The sequence below is a fragment of the Staurois parvus genome, unplaced genomic scaffold (assembly GCF_062004578.1).
Source record: "Staurois parvus isolate SC_StPar_1 unplaced genomic scaffold, SC_StPar_1.0 ptg000850l, whole genome shotgun sequence".
NCBI lineage: Eukaryota > Metazoa > Chordata > Amphibia > Anura > Ranidae > Staurois > Staurois parvus.
The window spans coordinates 604756-626421 of NW_028318646.1; the positions used below are offsets into that span (position 1 = coordinate 604756).

The 21666-nt window shown below is 37.8% G+C and overlaps 1 protein-coding gene and 1 long non-coding RNA gene across 2 annotated transcripts in view; one reads left to right on the plus strand and one right to left on the minus strand.

Annotated features, from left to right (window-relative positions):
* The window catches only part of IRX4 (iroquois homeobox 4), a 35186-nt gene extending 22889 nt beyond the window's left edge, over positions 1–12297 (minus strand). Inside the window, exons 1-4 of the mRNA XM_089655577.1 lie at positions 12043–12297; positions 6316–6455; positions 5592–5843; positions 4853–4959 (exon numbers count right to left, since the gene is read on the minus strand). Of these exons, the coding sequence (XP_089511703.1) occupies positions 4853–4959; positions 5592–5843; positions 6316–6360 (404 nt within the window). The 5' untranslated portion in view covers positions 6361–6455; positions 12043–12297. The remainder of the gene's footprint in view (positions 1–4852; positions 4960–5591; positions 5844–6315; positions 6456–12042) is intronic.
* On the plus strand, positions 8560–20293 carry LOC149443536 (uncharacterized). Its single transcript, XR_016306663.1, has 3 exons — positions 8560–8833; positions 11977–12131; positions 19497–20293. It is a non-coding gene; the product is annotated as an uncharacterized LOC149443536 (long non-coding RNA).
* Positions 20294–21666: the final 1373 nt, after the last annotated feature.

Here is a 21666-nt window from a genome sequence, read left to right on the forward strand (position 1 = left end):
GTGATTAAAAATAATAGGCTCTCTTTGAGGCTAAAGCAAAATGCAAGAATATAGTGGGGTATTTGTCAGCCATAAAGTCTGCACACTGTGTGCAAAGTTTTCAAACTGTCCCCAAAATATCTTAATGTTCCCTCCATCCCAGCTGTCTGCGTCCTTTGCACTGCCAAGGCTGCAAGGAATTAGAAGCACATCTATGTGAGTAACATTTCTGCCCTGCATTTCCCATTGATATAGGGACAATGGGGGAGAAACTACAGGATCAGAAGTGCATATGTAAGGGTGCCATGTCTCTGCTCTACTAAATGGCAGAGTTCCCTACTTACATTATTTATGCTGCTAAAGAGGATACAGAGGTGAATTTCATCTGATTGATAATTCAAAATTACAGAAGATTATAATAGAACCGCTAGGGGCATGAGTAAGCATGAACCTAAATTAAGATTTTGGGTTGACATACACACTACAGTCTATCTTTGGCTCAGCCCCTTAATTGCTGGCCCTCCCCAGATGGAGGACACATGAATTTTATATTTTTTTTAATACTTACCTGCCTTTAGGCTGGTAACATGATGAGCAGGGTCTGCTTCCTCTTTGGATTTTTTTTTTGGTGGTAGGCTAGTCCTTGATAATGCCAAGAACAGTGATGATGTGATGACATCATTGCTGTTCTCTGCATCTTTGCACTGTGAGTACAGGGTGTCATGGTGATGCCCAGTAATGGTTGGGTCCTGCACTTGCAGTATGTCCTCAGTTTTCATGGGTTGAAGAACACTATGCTGATGACCAGGGGTGGACTGACCATTTGGAAACTCAGGCACTGCCCGAGGGCCCGGGGTCAGTAGGGGGCCCCATGAGATGCCCCTGGTACCTTTTTCATAGGCTTTTTTGAGTTTGGGCAGGGACACAGGGGCCCCATGATCCCCTATTGCCCGGGGGCCCCATGAGTTGTCAGTCCGCCCCTGCTGATGACTTCTTTTGATGCAAGGGAATTACTGCGAGAAAAGCACCAGAGGGGTGCTAAGTATTGCAGCCTGAGCTGCTATTTAATTTTCAAAATTCATGGAGCAGCTTTGGAAAAAAAGCCCAGAGTTGGACTTTCAGCAAGGTTACTAGTTACGTACAGATGACTGCAACAGATACCATTTACAAAATTATATGAGAAATACAGAAAGAAAAGATGAATAAACAAGCAAGTAGACATTTAAAGGCCACGTCAAGATTACATTCAGGTGAAGGTTACAACATATTTCAAAATGTGTACTTTCTAAAAGTACACTAAATGTACCCTTTACATGTAGCAATGGTTACTATCAAGACTACATTTTTTTTAAAGTACAAGCTTCAAATGGTATTTTCTGACTCTGTGCTTTGTGGCAGCTATGCAGGTAGTTAAATATTTTGCCAAAGAGCAAAACAAATTATGCCGTAACTTTTTCTGCTTGCTGTGAAATGTTATCAGCCCTTGCTATTTATTTCCTGCACATGGAAAACTTTTAATGGAGTATGCAGAGGAAAAGATCCTCTTCCTTCAATTATAATGCCAGACGCATCAGAATGTGCATTCACTGCACTGTCTTTCTTTTGTGACAGAGTACTTCAGTGTTAAATGGCTGATTTGAAGTAAATTTCTAAGATTTGCCAGACAAGTACTTTATGTACCCCACCAAATCACTTGCCAGTGCAGGAGTACTCCAATATTTTTGTATTCATAGAAAATTTGCTAAGTTTAAAGGTACTGTATATTTGCAAGACATTTCCAGACTAAAAAAATTGGATAATAAATGCAGGGCCTATGGCCATAGAGCCATGTAAGGTTCTGCAGCATGCCCGCTATGTCTAGTGCTCAGCCGGGTGTAATAAAAGATTGGATATTCCCAGACATGTGCACCTGCCATGAACTTTACAACAAGAACAAAATACTCCCCACTGGATTTTTAAGAAGCAAGAATAACAGGTGTAGGTGGCTGGAAACTTTAAATAAGGTGGAGAAAGAACCAGGTATATGTTATGGAAAACAATCCATAGGTCCATAGGATAGGTAACTATGTAGTAACTCACCCAACTATAGTCCGGCCATAACTGAAACAACACATTTAGGTGCAATGACGTTGTAGCATCCAAGGTACTTTCCCTGCACCTTCTAGTGTTCACCTGAGAAACTTTTGAGGTTCTCAGATGAACAGATAAGAGTGACCCAGCTAGAGCCATTGGGGGCTGATTCACTAGAGAGAGACTTCAATTAAAATCATATAAAAAGCATCTGCACACAACTGGGCATTCAAAGTGAACAGAATTTTATCACATAAAATTAGATAATTAAGATTCTCAACTTCTTTACTAATTCAGCCTCACTGCATAGACAGTATAGACCTTTCTTCTCATTGAGGTAAACCAACACAAAACCAATACTGTGCCTTCCACCTACATTTTTGAAACTTTAACAGCTATGTCTGACCTAGAGTATAAAAAAAACTCTATGGTTTTTGGGCCTGGCTTACTAAAGTGTGAAGTCTGGTGAAATGAACTTGTATTCAGTTAATCATCATGGGGAATGGGCAGCACAGTGGCTAAATAGTTAGCACTTCCGCCTGGCAGTACTATGGTCATTGGCTTGAATCCCAACCATAGCACCACCTGCCTGGAGTTTGCATGTTCTCCCTTACATGCGTGGGTTTCCTCGAGGTACTCCAGTTTCCTCCCAGACTCCAAAGACATGCTGATAGGTTAATTGGATACTTTCTAAATTGGCACTAGCTAGGATTCTCAATGAATGTGAGTTAGGGACCTTAGATTGTACGCCCCTTGAGGGTTAGGGGCTAATGTGAATGTACAATGTATATGTAAAACACTGCATAAATTGACAGCGCTATATAAGTACCTGAAATAAATAAATGTTCTATTTTTTTAAATGCTTCTCCACATGACTAGATGTTTGCGTATGCATCAGTTTACTGCACTTCACCTACCTTTATATTTTAGTAAATCAGGTAGGTCGTGTTTACATTATATGCACAACTGTGACAAACAAAGCCCTCACACAATATAGACACAGGGTGTATCAGATCTTAGTAGAACTATGCAAATTGTTACATTGTACTGTACATCATTTATTTGAACACATTACTCTGAATAAGATGCAATATGGGGTAAATAAAAAATACTGCTGAATTCTGTATAACCAAGTGACAGTATAAAATGCTAGCATGATAAATGTTAAATAGAAAGTATAACCTCATTAAATTTGATCTTATCACTATTGAAGACATATTGAATGACTAGATAATAGTACAGACAGTAAAGCGTAGCATGGAGTCTGAACCTTTTTAGAATATTTTACAATAATTTGAAAAATAGATTCAAATTTTACATCAATAGTACACAGTACGAGTTGGATCATGGCAGTCCCTGCTCTTGCACAACTAAGCCAATGTACTTGCAATGATGATGACGACCAGATAAATGTAAATGAATTAACAATTTAAGTAATCTGCTTAAATAAAGGAATGCAGTGTACCTATTTTGTTAATGTATAATTGTTATCTCGTGCTATGCCATACCTATTTCTTCCAATAAAACTGTATCATTGTCTCAAGTTTGTCTTGCAAATACTGTTGATACCGTGCAGTTGTCAAAAATATATTTCTTGCTGCTTTATGATTGCTGTTCCCCCTGACAGGATGCTGACACAAACCGCCTCAAAATTACAAGAAGGGAAAACATTTGGAAGCAGTTGTTAAGTAACAGTTTGCACCTGTTTCCAAAGACAACATAGCCTAAAAATACAAAAACAAATCCCAATAATTTCATTTCATTTTCAGAAATAATTTGGAACAATATGGAATTGACCAAACATTTCCAACCAATTGACTTGTATCTGATCATGTTTACCCGTTATCTTCTCTGACAATTACTGCTACAGGCACTGCCGTCCAGTTTTTGGATGAACATGTTGAAATGGTGGTTGGCAAATAAAGTACTAAAAGCAAAATAATAAATACTGTACATAGGTAAATACAAACCCTGCCGCTGGTTTTCAAAGCTCCGTACAAATATGTTTTTGTAAGGTTAAATGTTACAATAACTGCTCAAGTCTAAGTTTTTCAACCTTATTAGTGGAAAATGACACTGCAAAGGTCAAGCACTGCACATTGTGTCAGTAGAAGTTCCCATTAAGGTTAATAGGACAATGACGGCCATCCTGCAAGACCTCAGAGGCCTTTCATTTGTTTTCAGACTCCTCCAGAGGGTTACACATTACAAGTTTAATTTTAGACTTAAGATATAAAAATCAACTAAACTGCAAAGTGGACCTCCTGTAAAGAAGATATGCTGCCAGAGATACAGCAGCAATGTCTAATAACATTTAGGCAACTGCAATAAGGCCCCATAACAAGGCACAATAGTAATGCTAAGTGAAATAAATGGAGTCACACATGGCTCTTAGTAATATGTCATTTTTTTCTGATTGCATCTATTCAGACAGTGAGAAAATAACAGCCACTACTAAAATAAATAATCAAACAAGCAAATACCCAAGTTGTGCTTGTACCCAGCACCAGGGGAGCTAACAAGTAGGGCAGTTAAATAGACAATGCAGTGGAATGTTAGTCACAGAACACAAGAAATGCAAGACCATTAAACTTTCCTAGCATGAAATGGTACAAACAGTAGAAAAAGTGGGGAATATATGGAAAGCTGTAATAAAAATTAAATTTCTGTTTAGTAGTCATGATTGTTTATTTTGCTTTTTGGGAGTTCAAAAAGATATAAATGTCCCTTTCATGGTTGTGGTGAGTAGTTTATATAAGTATCATTTCTTACAAACAGCAATAATATTTAATGAATGATTTACCTGTCATACTGGTACTGGCTGAGGGTATGATCATAAGGATAGTAGGCAGCAGTCTGAGTGATGCCTGCATGTGCAGATCCAGTGCCATCTTTTGAATCAAATGTGTTCTGTAACAGAAGGTCAATTGTACTTTATATGGCTATGGACACATATATTATCTGATTTACTGTTCATGCCACTGCAGACAGACACATACCCATATTTACAATTTACAGTTTTTATCAAACCAGTGCAGGCACTGTATAATAATACTAATATAACACTTCTAAACACAAGACAAATTAGCTCATTCTCATGACAGATTTGGATATGACCTGTGTATATATAATGAATAGCAACATTATACATCTCCTTCCAGAACTCATTTTATGGTTAATATGTTTGTAGATAAGAGAAACAATTCATACACATTTAATACATATTGTGCTCTACAAAAAAAAGATAAAGCAACTGACAACATCCATCTCCTGCTGTCACATCTTGTTTATCTTTTTGAGAATAGGGAAGATAAATTCTCTATGCTAATCTGAAGAATAACTGTAATACTAGCAGATAAGGGGAAGAGCAAGCAGGGTTGATCTTTTTTTTTATATATTATTATTACATTGTGTATGTAGGTGTGAATAATTAATGTGTGTGAGTGTGAAAACACACGAGCCACTACTTTTATATTCTGTAACAACAACCCCCCCCCCCCCTCCCCCCTTCCCTGTAAATAGAAAGGAAGCAGTGGTCTTACCAGGGAATAAAAGGCAGAGGCATCAGTGCCATAGGTGACATAGTTTCCATAGCCCTGGGATCCGGTGTAAGGGTTGCCATAAACTCCTAAAGCAGCTGCAGAGTTGAGTTCATGCCTGGCAGTGGCCAGTAATCTGCTCTCATATACAGGACAATAGACTGGGGTCTGAGCAGAGGCGGCCGCAGCTGTATCTGTCAGAGTCCTTCCACTAGATTCACAGCAGGTAGACAAGGAATTGGTGGTCATCAGGAACTGGAGGAGATATAAAAAGACATGCAAAAGATCAGCCAAATCATAGCAACATTTAAAAAAAAAACAACAAAAAACAAAAAAAAACAACCCCCCCCAAAAAAAAATAAAAAAAATAGATAAACAAATATAAATGCTTAATGCAAAGCCATGTATCCTTTTCAAGAATGGGATCCGCTAAATGAAAAGTTCCAATCCCACCATCGCCCTAATGCATAAAGGTGACATATCTGCGATCAGAAAAATATAATACATTGTGCTATTGAAATCTCAAGTCCTGATAACGAAATGGATTTCCGTCAGCCGAAATGAATGTACAACCTTGTAGGACATAAAATACTTTGGTGTACAGGTTGGACAGCTTTGTCCTGTATAATCACTCTTTTTCCCCCCCTTTCTATTACCATAGATCGCGATGTTATCACGACAGTGTTGGACGTGTTGCTGCAGCTTTGTGATGAGGACTAGGTCTTACCTGTGGGGTGGACGAGTAGGGATACCCAAACTGAGGATATGACATGATACATCAACTCCTGGATCCCAGAGAAGAGATGCTGGAGCTGGAGCTGTGCTCTCTTCTCTAACAATAGCTTGGTGACCACAGCTTTCCACAGGCTTACAGGAAGAAAGAGAAAAACATTTTTAATATTTTTTAACCCCTTTCAATCTTCCAAACTCTTCTCTATACACTTCTATTAAATCCTTGAAGTCCCTTAAAAAGTGTCCACTAGGACACCGTAAAAACGTATCAGTCATCGAACAAACAACCATCAAAACACTCAAAAACAAAGCAAGGATATAAAAAAAATAAATATATAGAAAAGCCATCAGGTTAGAGGCAAGTTGCTTTAAACAGTGCTTGGAGTGACGTCATGAAACCCTTTAATTCCCAGAACTGTTTTTTTTTTTTTTTAATAGATTCGGATGCTGTGCATCCAAGGGTGCAAAATACTAGTATACAACTATTGCTTTTATGGATCGTTCAAGTGATCTTACAAGCTAATTATAGGTGTTCCTATAGCACTCGGGCAAGTTGAGAAAATGAATGATTTGATCTAAACAATCACCGAAACACCCATTAATGATTTTTTTTCTCCGTATTCACTGAAGGGTGGTAAGCAATTTAATTAGAAATTAATTAATGAGCATCTGTTTCTTCCCACCTTACTCTAAATAATCGGTCTCAATTACAAAGGAGAGCCATGTAAGGACATAAATGGGACTTTTTTCCCCCCTGATCCTAATACATACGAGCACTTTCACTCATTTAAAGGTCTCGGATTAAATGTCAGTTTCTTTTTTTATGTTGTATGCTTTCCTGTATTGCAACTCAACATTTGCCGATAATTAATTCTACATTTTAATTATTAAATTTTATATTGGAAGGACACCTATTGTCTTGAAACGTTTGGGTCAGTGCAAAGTTTTACATTCTTTTTTTTGTGATTGTTTATTTTTTATTATTATTTATTTTGTTTAGAGCAAGGATTATTTTTATACCGTAAAAGTTTATATTAGTTGTTTAATAATTATTAGTGTCTAATTTATGAAATCAGAGTTCCAGCACAATGTTCTACAGTCGGGCAATTACTCTCCACTTTAGAGAGTGACTTCTATCAAAACTAACATATCAAAAAGAGGAGTCCTGAATTTACAAGAGTTAATAAAAAAAATAGTATTAGTTACATTATATTTTGAGATTCCTTTGGGTTTAAAACCAGTTTTTAGCAAGTCTGTTTATATATACATACATATACATTATATTTTGGGAGTCCTGAGCACTACTTTTTAGCAAGTGTCTCTATAGGAAAGGATTAGCTGTGGTCTAAAAGAGACTTCAGCTGGGGGTGAGGATGACTGGTGAGACAATTAAATATAGGAATAAAAAGAGGTGTTCTAGACTTGCAAGAGGTCATAAAAAAAGGATTATTGGTTACATTATATTTGAGAATCCTTTGGGCTTAGCACTAGTTTTCAGCAAGGCTCTCTATAGGAAATTATTAGCCTTCAATGAGTGTGAGGATGGCTGGTGGGATAACTAAATATGGGAATAAAAAGAGGTGTCCTGGACTTGCAAGAGTTAATAAAAAAGGAATATTGCCTACATTATATTCTGAGAGACCATTGGGTTTAGCATTAGTTTTCAGCAAGTCTCTCTATAGGAAAGGCAGCTGTGGTCTAAAAGAGACTTCAAATGAGTGTGAGAATGACTAAATATGGGAATAAAAAGAGATGTCCTGAACTTGCAAGAGTTGATTAAAAAAAAAGTATTGGTTACAATATATTTCAGGAGACATTTGGGCTTAGCACTAATTTTCAGCAAACCTCTCTATAGGAAATAATTAGTTGTCGTCCTAAAGAGACTTCAACTGAAGGTGAAAATGCCTGGTGGGACAATTAAAAAATGGAATACAAAGAGGTGTCCTGAACCTACAAGAGTTAATAATTATAAAAAAGGATTGGCTTTAATCTATTTTGAGTGTCCTAGCACTAGTGTTCAGCAATCCTGTCTATAGGAAAGGGTGAATGTGAGGATGACTAGTAGGAGCCATGTATTGTCCTGACACAGGACAGGCAGGGCCAGGAGAGCAGAGGAAGCCTTCTTCTAGGCATGGTGTGCTGACTTGCTGAGATAGCTTCCTGGGTTGAGACATGTGGATAGCCCCAGGGTCACACTCTAATTAATGACGGTGTTCTCTTCTTTTCCCCAGCTGGAAGACTGCCTCCCAGAGACGAATCTGCCCACTCCTGACAGCTCGATTGAGGGTGATTGATGACTATCTGGAGACCACTGTACGTCTAATATAATATATACCGCTTAATTGCTTTCATTTACAGATGAATCCCTTCTCATCACATTACGTCCAACTCTCCAGCAACATGCTAGATCGCTGCAACTACATTTCATAAGTGAAAGTTTCCTTCCCTTGGTCAGATTAGACTCTTGGCTTCACTGAACTGCATCAGAAGATGACTTGAAAATCATCTACTTGGTAATTCATCTATCTTAATGGCCCTTAATATGTTTACAGCAATTAGACTAATACATTTACATATATACAAATTGACAGTTCCATAGATTCTCTGGCTTTGATTCATAGAAGGACACTTTGTGAAATCTAAGGATCCCATGCACTTCTACGTGTTCTCAGGGGATTCCTCATAGCACAGAAGCCCTCTGATAATAACATATGAAATCAACACAGCTGACAAGCATGCCATTTTAATAAGTGTCTTCCCTGACATCTGCATAACAAAGGCTGTCAAATGAGAAAAAAATCACTCAGAGCAGAAAGAAGGGAAATAAATAAAAGAAGAGCCAGGTTAGTTGGTCTAAATGTTTGCATCCCATTCTACTTTATCCAAGACAACTCTGATGCTGAATAATAAAGAAACAGATCGATACGGGTGGTCTTCTGATCAGTGGGTCTGATGGGAGAAGAAGCTTTAACACCATGCTCCCTCCTTAAATTTCCAGGGAATGCCCAGGACAGGACGTCTTCTCGTGTAGGTTAACATTTCAGTTTGCAAACATATGGTAGATCAGAGCATGTCAAATGTGAATGGCCGGGGCCTCTGCTTAGTATACACAAGCATCTGAACAAGGGCTTTGATCGCCAGACATCAAGATAAGCCAGCCCTGGAAATGCACCGATTCATTCATCTGTCATTTCTATATTTTATTACAACGTTTTGATATATATATATATAAGTAATATTACCACTCATCTGCACACAATCCCAAGCAGCTGAGATCACCTCTGACAGCAGCCAGTTTATGACTATATTCTGTATATACACAATGTATTCACATCTAATCAGGACACATAGAGTATAGGTGGGAACAAATATAAATTACTTCCTTGGACTTTACATACCGATTATATATATTCACTGTATCCACATCAGGACACATAGAATATAGATGGTCACAAATATAAATAACTTGCTTGGACTTTACATACCAGTTATAGATATACAATGTATCCACATCAGGACACATAGAATATAGGTGGGCACAAATATAAATAACTTGCTTGGACTTTACATACCAGTTATAGATATACAATGTATCCACATCAGGACACATAGAATATAGATGGTCACAAATATAAATAACTTCCTTGGACTTTACATACCAATTATAGATATACAATCTATCCACATCAGGACACATAGAATATAGATGGTCACAAATATAAATAACTTGCTTGGACTTTACATACTTATACATTTATACATACACACTATATCCACATCTAATCAGGACATCTATAGATGTGCACAAATATAGATAACTTCCTTGGACTTACATACCTATTATACATATACACTGTATCCACATCTAATCAGGACACATAGAATAGATGTACACAAATATACATACTGTAACTTCCTTTACATACCTGTTAAACATATATATATATATATATATATATATATATATATATATATACATATAATGATGACATATAGAACACACAAGGACAAATATGAACCACGTCTTTGGACTTTACATACCTGTTATATACATAAAAACTGTATCCATATATAATGAGGACATACAGAACACACAAGGACAAATGTAATGTAGATCACTTAATTGGACTTGACATACCTGTTGTACATATACACATATTATAAGGGCATATAGAACACACATGGACAAATATAAACCACTTCTTTGGACTTTAAATACTATATATATATATATATATATATATATATAAATATATAATGAGGACATATAGAACACACAAGGACAAATGTAGATCACTTAATTGGACTTGACATACCTGTTGTGCATATACACATATCATGAGGACATGTAGAACACACATAGACAAATATAAACCAATACTTTACATACCTGTCATACATATGTACATATGCACTCTATACACATTATAATGAGAACACTTAAAACAGATGTCCACAATTATAAATCACTTCTTTGGAATATATATATATATATATATATATATATATATATATATATATATATAGTTTGCACCCACATATAATGAGAACATTTGAAACAGAAACCACTTCCTTGGACTTTACATAGCAGTATAATCCACATATATAATGAGAACGTCTGAAACAAGCACGAGTATAAACCACTTCATTGGACTTTAAGGATCGATCCTCATTTATAATGTTTTAATATTATAAAGAATGATGATCAACCCACATGTTGACAAATTGACTTCTGAGTGTAAGCACTCTGCCCTAGCCCAGTAGAACTCAGTTTTATAAAAAGCCATAAATACAACACATCAATCTGATATTGCTTTATAAAGCTGACCATACGTACTACAATCTGATTGTACAATCTCTTACCAAAACTATACTATAATATTCACAATTAATTCAGTTTGAATTCAATGTGCAGGCCCTTACATTCCATAGCTAGTGGTAGCTATAAAGGAGATTGTACAATCAAATTGTACAGTGTATGGTCTCTGCTGCTATAGTTATGCGAATTGCTCTAAAGGTGGCAATACATGCTTCGATAACTGATCGATTTCTTTTCCATTCGATCTCTTCCAATAGGAATAATTAATATACAGCATACAACCTATTTGATCAAAATGCCACACACAGCCATTTGGATTTTGCTTGACAGTTGAAAGATGCAATATCTGTTTTCCCTATGCAATCTCACAATCTGATTGATTGAAATATGGTCAAATACGTGAGCAAAGCGTCTTTGATGCAAAAACAGTCAATATTTTTACGCCCTGGCTGATCAACTCGGTTTGTAAATCGATTGTAAGGTAAGGTATGCCCACCAAATTGGTTGCTGGATCTGATAATAATATCAAAGCGTGTATGGCCACCATAAGAGTTGTAGAAAGTTTCCCCAACTACAAGTAGGCAGCATACAGAGCACACAGCACATAGGCTGGTATGCACCATACTCCTTAGCTATTGTCAAAGCCAAGTACAAAGTTTGTAAGATTTCCATCTGCCTTATGTACTATGTATAGAGGTCAGCTAGAAGAAGTCCAATCATCAGAGCCAATGACACCATAGCAATGCCTACAAATGCCATACCTGTAAGTAGTGACTATTCTTTGTAAACACTTCTCCATGTTATGAATGAACCTGCTCTCTGTTCTCTCTCCCCTAGCACTCCTCACACCCCTTGTAGCCATTATTGTCTGAGACTGAAAGCAGCAAATGAACCTTCTGTTACCTGGATGGTGGCAGGCTGCAGCCAAAGTCTTCTCCCTGCTGGCTTTCCTGAAGACTAGAGCTTTCCTCTCGCCTGCTCTGTCTCACTTGGTAAGGAGATGCGAGGGAGTAATGTAGACATTTCTGCGTGTATCATACCTGACTAGAGTGGAGTAGAGCTCAGTCCCCAGGCACCGCAATCACTTCACTAACCCTCTCTACTGGAGTGACGTTAAAGTGTACAGCTCCACTGAGCACGGGGCTCCTCTGATTAACAGTGCTCACCACCCAGCCACTGAGATCAGCTCCCAGCAACCCCAACTTCAGACACCCCACTCACAGCACCCCTTCTCCTTTATCATCTCTCTGGCGCTCCATCCATCCATCTATCTATCTATCTATCTATCTATCTATCTATCTATCTATTTATCATCATTTATCTATCTATCTATCTATCTATCTATCATCATTTATCTATCTATCTATCTATCTATCTATCTATCTATCTATCTATCTATCTATTTATCATTTATCTATTTATCATCATTTATCTAGCTATGTATCTATCTATCTATCTATCTATCTATCTATCTATCTATCTGTTCATATCTATCTATCTATCTATCTATCTATCTATCTATCTATCTATCTATTCATATCTATCTATCTATCTATCTATCTATCTATCTATCTATCTATCTATCTATTCATATCTATCTATCTATCTATCTATCTATCTATCTATCTATCTATCATTTATCTATTTATCATCATTTATCTATCTATCTATCTATGAATCATCTCTCTATCTATCTGGTTATCTATCACCTATGAATCTATCTATCTATCTATCTATCTATCTATCTATCTATCTATCTAATTATCTATTTATCTGTCATCTATGAATCTATCTATCTATCTATCTATCTATCTATCTATCTATCTATCTATCTATCTATCTACCTACCTATCTATCTATCTATCTATCTATCTATCTATCTATCTATCTATCTATCTATCTATCATGTATCTATCTGTTTATCATCATTTATCTAGCTATGTATCTACTATCTATCTATCTATCTATCTATCTATCTATCTATCTATCTATCTCTATCATCTATCTATGTCTCTGTGTCTCTCTTCCTTACTATCTATGTAAAGTGTTTGCATGTTTCTTTCTTTCTTTCTTTCTTTCTTTCTTTCTTTCTTTCTTTCTTTCTTTCTTTCTTTCTTTCTTTCTCTATCTATCTATCTATCTATCTATCTATCTATCTATCTATCTATCTATCTATCTATCTATCTATTATATGATCTATCTATACAACCATTTATTCATCTATTATCTATTTCTTGCCATAACTATACTTGGTTATATTAGTATACATATATATATACAGTCTGTCTGTCTGTCTGTTTATCTTTCTATTCGTTCATCCATTTATTTACCTATGTCTTGCCAAAACTGTATTGGTTATTTTTGAATATGTAGATATATACAATCTATCTATCTATCTATCTATCTATCTATCTATCTATCTATCTATCTATCTATCCATCTATCTCACTATCTATCTATGTGTTTGTTCGTCTTTTATCTCTACAATTCCCATGCCATTAGCGAACATTACAATTCCTATGCACTGAGACAGAGTAGACGTTTTCTAGTTCCCCCGAGTCTACAATCCACAGAACAGACTTAACTTTCATTTTCCTGAGCCGGTTCCATGACATGAACCCTTTGACATGCACACACAGGGTTATAAGGTGAGTCATGATTTGCATTGGCCTCATTTAACAAGCAGTGTAGAAGTGGTTAGTTCATCATGATTTGCTGCAATTGTACAGTGTATGTGGTTTGCACCCTATTAGTCCCCATGCTATAATGCTGTATGATGCAGATATACCTAGCAGTGGACTTGGAAGAGTTGTCTATTAAAGGGTACAATGTGAAATCCTGTTCCCCTAAATGAAATACGTCCAGATGATGATGATGATGATTTGCTCTATTAGTCATGAGGCCATTAATCTTGTGACTTGTAGCAGCTTTTGTCCTGAGGGATGTGTGCTTATTTATTTATGCCTTCTCCTGGTATAACAAAGGAATGTTGTGTGTGTGATCCTGTGCCTACCTTCAGCATGCTCACAGTTAATGTGTGACAAGGAGCAAGGTGTTTATATAGTATTTGCAGGGAACAGACAATAAAAGTCCCAGGAACACCAGAGAGCTATTCACACAGCACACTCCACCAAACAAATGCTGCAGTGCAATAGAAAAGGACTGCCATGTACAATACATTGCTTTTAAAATTACACTTTCCTCCAGAGTTTACATTGCTGAGCCTAGGGTGAACCCCAGCACTTTTTTTTAAAGCGTGTTGAGAAGCCTTATGTAATCTCTGAACAGAAATTCTGATGTAGCTACACAGGCTCAGTCTTTTATGGCTGAGCCCACATCATCTATCACCATCACAAACACAAATGATGACAAGCTGACAAGGGGCAAAATAAATGAAAGCTGCTGCTAGCATGTTATATTTGGGTGGCTGTATATTTCATTTTTTTCCCTCTACGCTGTGCTCTTCCATGCAGGGATCATAGAAATGCACATCTCCATTTAGAATGTAAGCTCTTAGGAGCAGCCCCCCCCCCCCACAAATACTCTTATGTTGAATTGTATTGTAAGTACCAGCTTTTTTTATTTTGTAAAGTGCTGAGCAAACTATGGGTGCTATATAAATCCTGAATAATAACAATAATAATAATACTAACCTGGCAAAATAAATCTGACTTTCATTTTTTGCAGGTACTTATATAGCACTGTCAATTTTCTCAGTGCTTTACATACATATATTGTACATTCACCTCAATCCCTAACCCTCAAGGGGTGTACAATCTAAGGTCCTTAACTCACATTCATACATACACATACTAGGGCCAAGTTAGACAGGAGCCAATTAACATGTCTTTGGAGTGTGGGAGGAAACCAGAATATATGGAGGAAACCCACGCAGGCACAGGGAGGACATGCAAACTCCAGGCAGGTGGTGCCATGGTTGGGATTCGAACCAACAACCCTAGTACTGTCAGGTGGAAGGAAGTGCTAACCATTAAGCCATTGTGCTTTCATTTGTTATAATGCAAATTCCCACCCACCCACTTCAGTAGTTAATTTTAACCATCTCACTACAGTCACTTAAAGTGTATGCAAACTCTAAAACCCCCTCACACTGGATGCAAATTGGCATGCGATTTGCATGCCATGTGACTTACAAATCACATGCCAAATTGCAGCCTGTTGTCTGCAATTAAATCGCTCATATCAGTGCGGTTCCGACTTGACCGGAGCCGCAGTGATGTCGAAAGTAGTGCATGCACTACTTTTGGTGCAATTTGCATAGACAGCTGTGTCACACCTGAAATCAGCATGTCATATGACTTTGAAATCATGCAACTTTACTATAAGTCACACGATTGCAAAGTAGGGTTTGACGTGACCGAGGTTTTAAACAATACATTTTTCACATTTGCTGCCTTTTGGTCACTTAGCCCTGGATCACACTGGATAAGACTTGGCATGCGATTTGCATGCCCTGCTACTTGCAAATCGCATGCCAAGTTGTACCCTATTGTCCTCAGTTGGAGCGATCATATTGGTGTGGTTCCGACTTGGTCAAAGCTGCACCGATTTCAAGTGTGACTGAGGGCTAAGTCGCACAATTTCAAAGTTGGTCTTGATGTGAATGAGGGCTTAAATATAAATTTGAAAGCATTTTATCTGTTCAACAAGTGCAGGAAAAAGAAAAAAAAAACGTGAACTGAAAAGTTCCTGCGCTCTAGACTGTTATCATTTAGCATTTTGCCTGCTATCTATGAAGACTACAAAACACCACCCCCTGATATGAAGAAGAGAGGGAGGTGCTATGTAGTTCTATCACACTCCCTAAGGGTGACAAAGCTGCTCAGTACAGTTGTCACCCTAGGACAGGAGGTGTGTTAATGACAGGATTACCAGATAAAAATAAAGGAAAAAAGAAAAGGAATGCAGCCACCACATCTAAGGAGCAAGTAAGGTGCAATACTATTGATTATAGACACACTTTATCTTCTGGCCAGCTTGTGTAATATATGACAGCTCCTGATCCTACAGCCTGTCCCTGTCCAGAACAAGCACTTTAGTCCATTTGCCTGGACTAGGAGATGCATTTGAATATATGATGAAATCATTTACACTGCAATCGCCTTACATTGTAACCAAGTGCAGAGATCAGTCAATAGCTGAAAAACCCATAGAGATCACTCATTCTGTTTGACTTCTATACCTGCTATCAGTTGTGTGTAAAAGGTCAAGTTGGATGTTATTTATCAAGAAGGCACAGCAGGGTAGAAACAGCAAATCCATTAGAAGGATTGGTCGGAATGCACTAGAAATGAAGGCATAGCCCATAGATCGCTTGGCAGTGTCACAGCCAAGTCTCCGCAGCCTGCAGAGCATCCAGACCAAACCCTTGGAAGTTCCAGCCTGTCTAGTAATAATGTGCTGATATTGCAGAGCCTCAAGTCAACGGATTTACAGTGACTTGTTCAAGGTCACCCTCTAATGACCCATATCTAATACACTGGTTGTTAAGACTTCAGTCATTGTCTTCTAACTCAACTCATCCTCAACAACATGACCTTCTCTATTGTATAGCTACTTGTACCTGCTACTTTGCAAATTTACTTCAACTAGAGCCAAAGCCTAATGGATGACATTTGATTTGCTAAAGGACTATTATATATCATAAATCATTTTCATGGCCCTATTTTTCCTAAAAGAAGCTTTTATCTTTTTTTTGTATCTTGTTATCCTCATCTCAGTGCTGCTGATCTCCTTCAGCCTCTTTCAGTCACTTCTTGGCTATATGCACATGCTGCAGCCTGGGATGGACATCATTGCTCTGGATATCTGACAGTGACAACTGTGGACCATGCCTGAGCAATGCGTGCTGCTTGTAGTCTCCATCAGGCCAGGTTCACATATGTGCGCGGGCATGAGGGCCCATTCATGTAAATGGACTCCCGTTTCCCCCGGACGCGCAGGGAAGAAGTCCCTGCACTTCTTCGGAAATCGCAGCCCGCACGGGAACCCAGTATGATTGCGATTTCCAGTGCGGGCGGTGTGCCATTAGAAGTAATGGCACCCGCCCGCGGGTCCAGCATTCCTCTGTGTGGGTGGTGCGGCTGCAGGTGTTTGTGCGGGTCCAGCACTGGCACTACCAGCACAGATGTGAACCAAGCCTCAGGGTTACAGGTGTCAGGGTGACAATCGGGAGACAATGGGGGGATTTACTGAAACTGGTGCACACAAAATCTGATACAGCTGTGCATGGGAGATAATCAGATTCTAACTTCAGCTTGTTCAAATGAGCTTTGACAATAAAACCTGGAAGATGATTGGTTTCTGTGCAGAGTTGCACCAAAGTATGCTCTCTCCAGCTTTGTAAATAACCCCCAGTGCCTGAATTAGGACTTGGTGGCATGATTACCAGGGATTATTTTAATGAGAGCTGCAGATTTAAAAAGGTTGGAATGACATTAACTTGTTTCAAGCCTATTGAGATTTATTATATAGGATTTGAATGATTCAATTTAGACTCCAGACCTCCATTTATAAAATAATTGTACTAGAGAATAAAAAAAAGTCACACACATAAGTTGAATTGGATGGACCTGTGTCTTTTTGTAACCTTATAAACTATGTAACCATGTAACTTTGCTTCTAGTCCTGAGGTTACACAAGTACATCTACCACTTGCTGCTTGTTACAAACAATTCAACAGCAATGCCAACAAGAAAACTACACTTCATTGCAGACTCATTAGGTTACAAAAGACACAAGTCCACCTAGTTCAACCAAAAATGAATACACTGCAACCCATCATATGCAGAACATTATACTCACAGTTCATCCAAAAGGATGTCACATTTACAGATTTCACATTTACAAAAGATATTTGCAGATGCCCTAAGAACCAAGGATTTTCTATTTACAGGTGTCCTATTTACAAAGGATATTCTCTTTACAGTTGTCCTATTTACAAATGATACTCTATTTACAGATGTCATATTTACAGAGAATATCATATTTACAAATGTCTTATTTACAAAGGATATTCCATTTACAGTTGTCCTATTTACAAAGGATGTTCTATTTACAGTTGTCCTATTTACAAAGGATGTTCTATTTACAGTTGTCCTATTTACAAAGGATACTCTATTCACATTTGTGCTATTTACAAAGGATATTCTATTTACAGATGTCATATTTACAAATGTCCTATTTGCAAAGGATATTCAATTTACAGTTGTGCTACTTACAAAGAATATTCCATTTATAGTTGTGCTATTTACAAAGGATATTCCATGTACAGTTGTGCTTTTTACAAAGGATATTCTATTTAGAGTTGTCCTATTTACAAAGGATATTCCATTTATAGTTGTGCTTTTTACAAAGGATATTCTATTTAGAGTTGTGCTTTTTACAAAGGATATTCTATTTAGAGTTGTGCTATTTACAAAGGGTATTATATTTACAGGGGATCTCATATTTACAAATGTCCTATTTACAAATGATATTATATTCACAGTTATCCTATTTACAAAGGGCTTTCTATTTACAGACGTCGTAGTTACAAAGAATATTCTATTTCCAGCTGTCCTATTTACAGAGGATCTCATATTTACAAATGTCCTCTTTCCAAAGCATATGCTATTTATTTGCCCATCTTGCATTCCTATGGAAGAACAATAAAATATCCCTGATGCCTTGGAGTTGCAGGCAGCCGAGGATGTTACAGGCGGAGTACAATAGATCGTGAAGCTCCCATAGTCCATATGAAGTAGCACTTTTAATTGCAGCATTGTGAATTCCTGTGACTCCAGTGTCCCTGGAAATGATTGGAATACAAACTCTTTCTATTTGCGGTAGATGGTCGTGCACCCTGTCAGCTGCATTGCTTTCCCTCCATGTGATTTCCATCCCTATATAAATTGATTTTGCAGCCAGCGATTGTACACCTTCCTGTAAAGTGCTGCTGATTTTCTCTTCTTCATCAGACAATCACATAAAGTCCTATAGACACAGATCCCATCCACGTGCTTATGGCTTCATTATCTTCTTAAGCACAACTTCCCCAGCCTTGTTCCAAGCACAAGCCATTTCCAAAACACAAATTACTGACAGCTTTACTTTATATCTTATAGCCTGCCATGTAGACTACAGATAATGAAGCTATTAGTAGACATCATATTTACATTCACCCAGCCTGTCCTTGTGACTTAGAACACAGTACATATAATAAAATAAAAGCTCTTACCGTGCTTTACAAGTGTTGCAGTCTGAAGTACAATGTATGATTTTATTTAAACCATAGCTAGAGGCTGACAGTACTGCTTGCATTGACCAGGACATGACGCTTTTAATTACTGTTACAGCAAATCACTTACTACCAGGCTACAGGAATTCGGGTTTTTTTTTTCTAAAGAAATCTACATTTTTTTTTTCTTCTTATATTTTCTTTTTTTGCAATTCAATTAATTGAGAGAAGGAGATAAAAGGCGCATGTTCCTAATGACTACAATGAAACCCTAAGGGCTTTCTATCTAAAGAAGCGGACAAAAGTATCACTTCAAACAGTTGATGCCACCTACACATATCAGACACGACCTATTTTTAATGACCTGGGTGCATGTATATTTAGATCTTTTTTTTTTTTTTTTTGCCTTAGAACAATGCATAAGAAATGTCTCATTTTACAGTGTCAAGCTGCAAAGACATTTTAATCATAGCGAGTCTCCGCTGAAAATTGCATTGATGTCATTTTTGGATTACAAAAGCTACAGAGGAAAAAAAAAAGAAAAGAAAAGCGCTGACCAAGCCATTTATTTTATTTACCATAAAAACCGAAAAGGGTCATGTCATTCTTTTAAGTCGAAGTGCTTGTTTCACCCCGAAGAAAGGAGCACTTGACCTGTACACAGAACTGAATAAACATCGATAGAACTCAATTAAAGCAACAGTTTGGGAGCAGCCACTAAATCACCTGTTAGCTATGGCCAGGTTCTTCTAGAAGATCCAAATGGAAAGTATCCATTAAGAACACATCAAATGAATACAACATCTTCTCATATACAAAGCTGCCTTACTAGGAAACTGATCATGTTTGTGGATCTTACATTGATGTTTGATCAAAACGTTTTGGATGACAATAAATATATATGGTAAAGCTGGCCATACACTATTATTATTATTATACAGTATTTATAAAGCGCCAATGGTTCGCTCAGCGCTGTACATTACAAAGGGGGACAGAACATGTGACAGAACAATACCAATACAATGCAAAACATGAGGGGATTGAGGGCTCTGCTCTTTCGAGTTTACAATCTACACTAGACAATGTGTTGATACAATTTCTCTATGTTCTTTAGATTTAACAAAATGATATAATATGAGGATAAGAATATACAACACTTTCACTTTGTATCCAACTAGACATGCCTGCTACAAAGTACATAGATTGTACAATCCGATTGTATGGTGAATGGTCACCTTAACAGCGCTAAGGTCTGTTTTTAGCCCCTTCTACCCAGCAGGGAAGGAGTTTACAGGAAATATTTCTTGCTTTATGCAAATCACAAATCATAGTTACACCAAAAAAAATTCTAAGGCATGTTCCTAGGCAAAGCAAAGCTGAGCACTTTCAGCTTGTTTTCCTAGCAGCAGGCAAACAAGCTGAATATTGCAACTAGGTCTGTGGTAATAGTATGTTCTAAAAATGCATGGAAAACAAAACAGAAATTATATGAAATAGCATGAATAAATTCACATATATGACTAAATCCTGCATGTCTTCCTAAAGTCTTCAGTCACACTGAATCCGACTTTGAAATCGTGTGGCTTCAATTGAATTTGCATGATTTCAAAGTTGGATGTCAGTGCGACTTTAGGTGCGACTTGGAAGACATCTGTGCAACTTCATGCATAGATGGGCATGCAAGTCGCACCTGAAGTAGTAAATTAACTACTTTCAAGATCGGCGTGACTCCGATAGAGTGAAAGTTGCATCTATTTGACAGCTTCCATCGCAGAAAATAGAGTGTGACAAGTCGTGCGAATTGAAACGATGAAATCGCATGATAATTCCTATTGGTATGACCAGGGAGTAAAGTGATTGTAAAGGCATTTAAAAAAAAATCATACTTGCCTGCTTTGTGCAATAGTTTTGCACAGAGCGTCTCTGATCCTTCTTTTCTCAGGTCCACTGCTGGTGCTCCTGGCCCCTCCCTCCTGCCAAGTGCCCCCACAGCAAGCAAATTGCTATGGGGGCACCCAAACAGGCTTGCTCCCAAGCCGCTCTGTTACCACCTGGGCCAGTCTTCAGGTCCCTTGTTCCACCATGCTAACTGTGGGAAACCGGCTGTGACTCTTTGCAGCTTCCCAGCCGGATACCCACCGCGCATGCACAAGCTGCGCTGCACCCTGCAAATTGTCCCCACAGCCTCCTGGGACATGTCCCAAGGGGCTGAAGCCGGGAGGGTGAGCTTCCCCTAGGTGATCCAAGTGGAAGTGCGGATGGGTCAAAACCAGGTATCCCCCCCACCC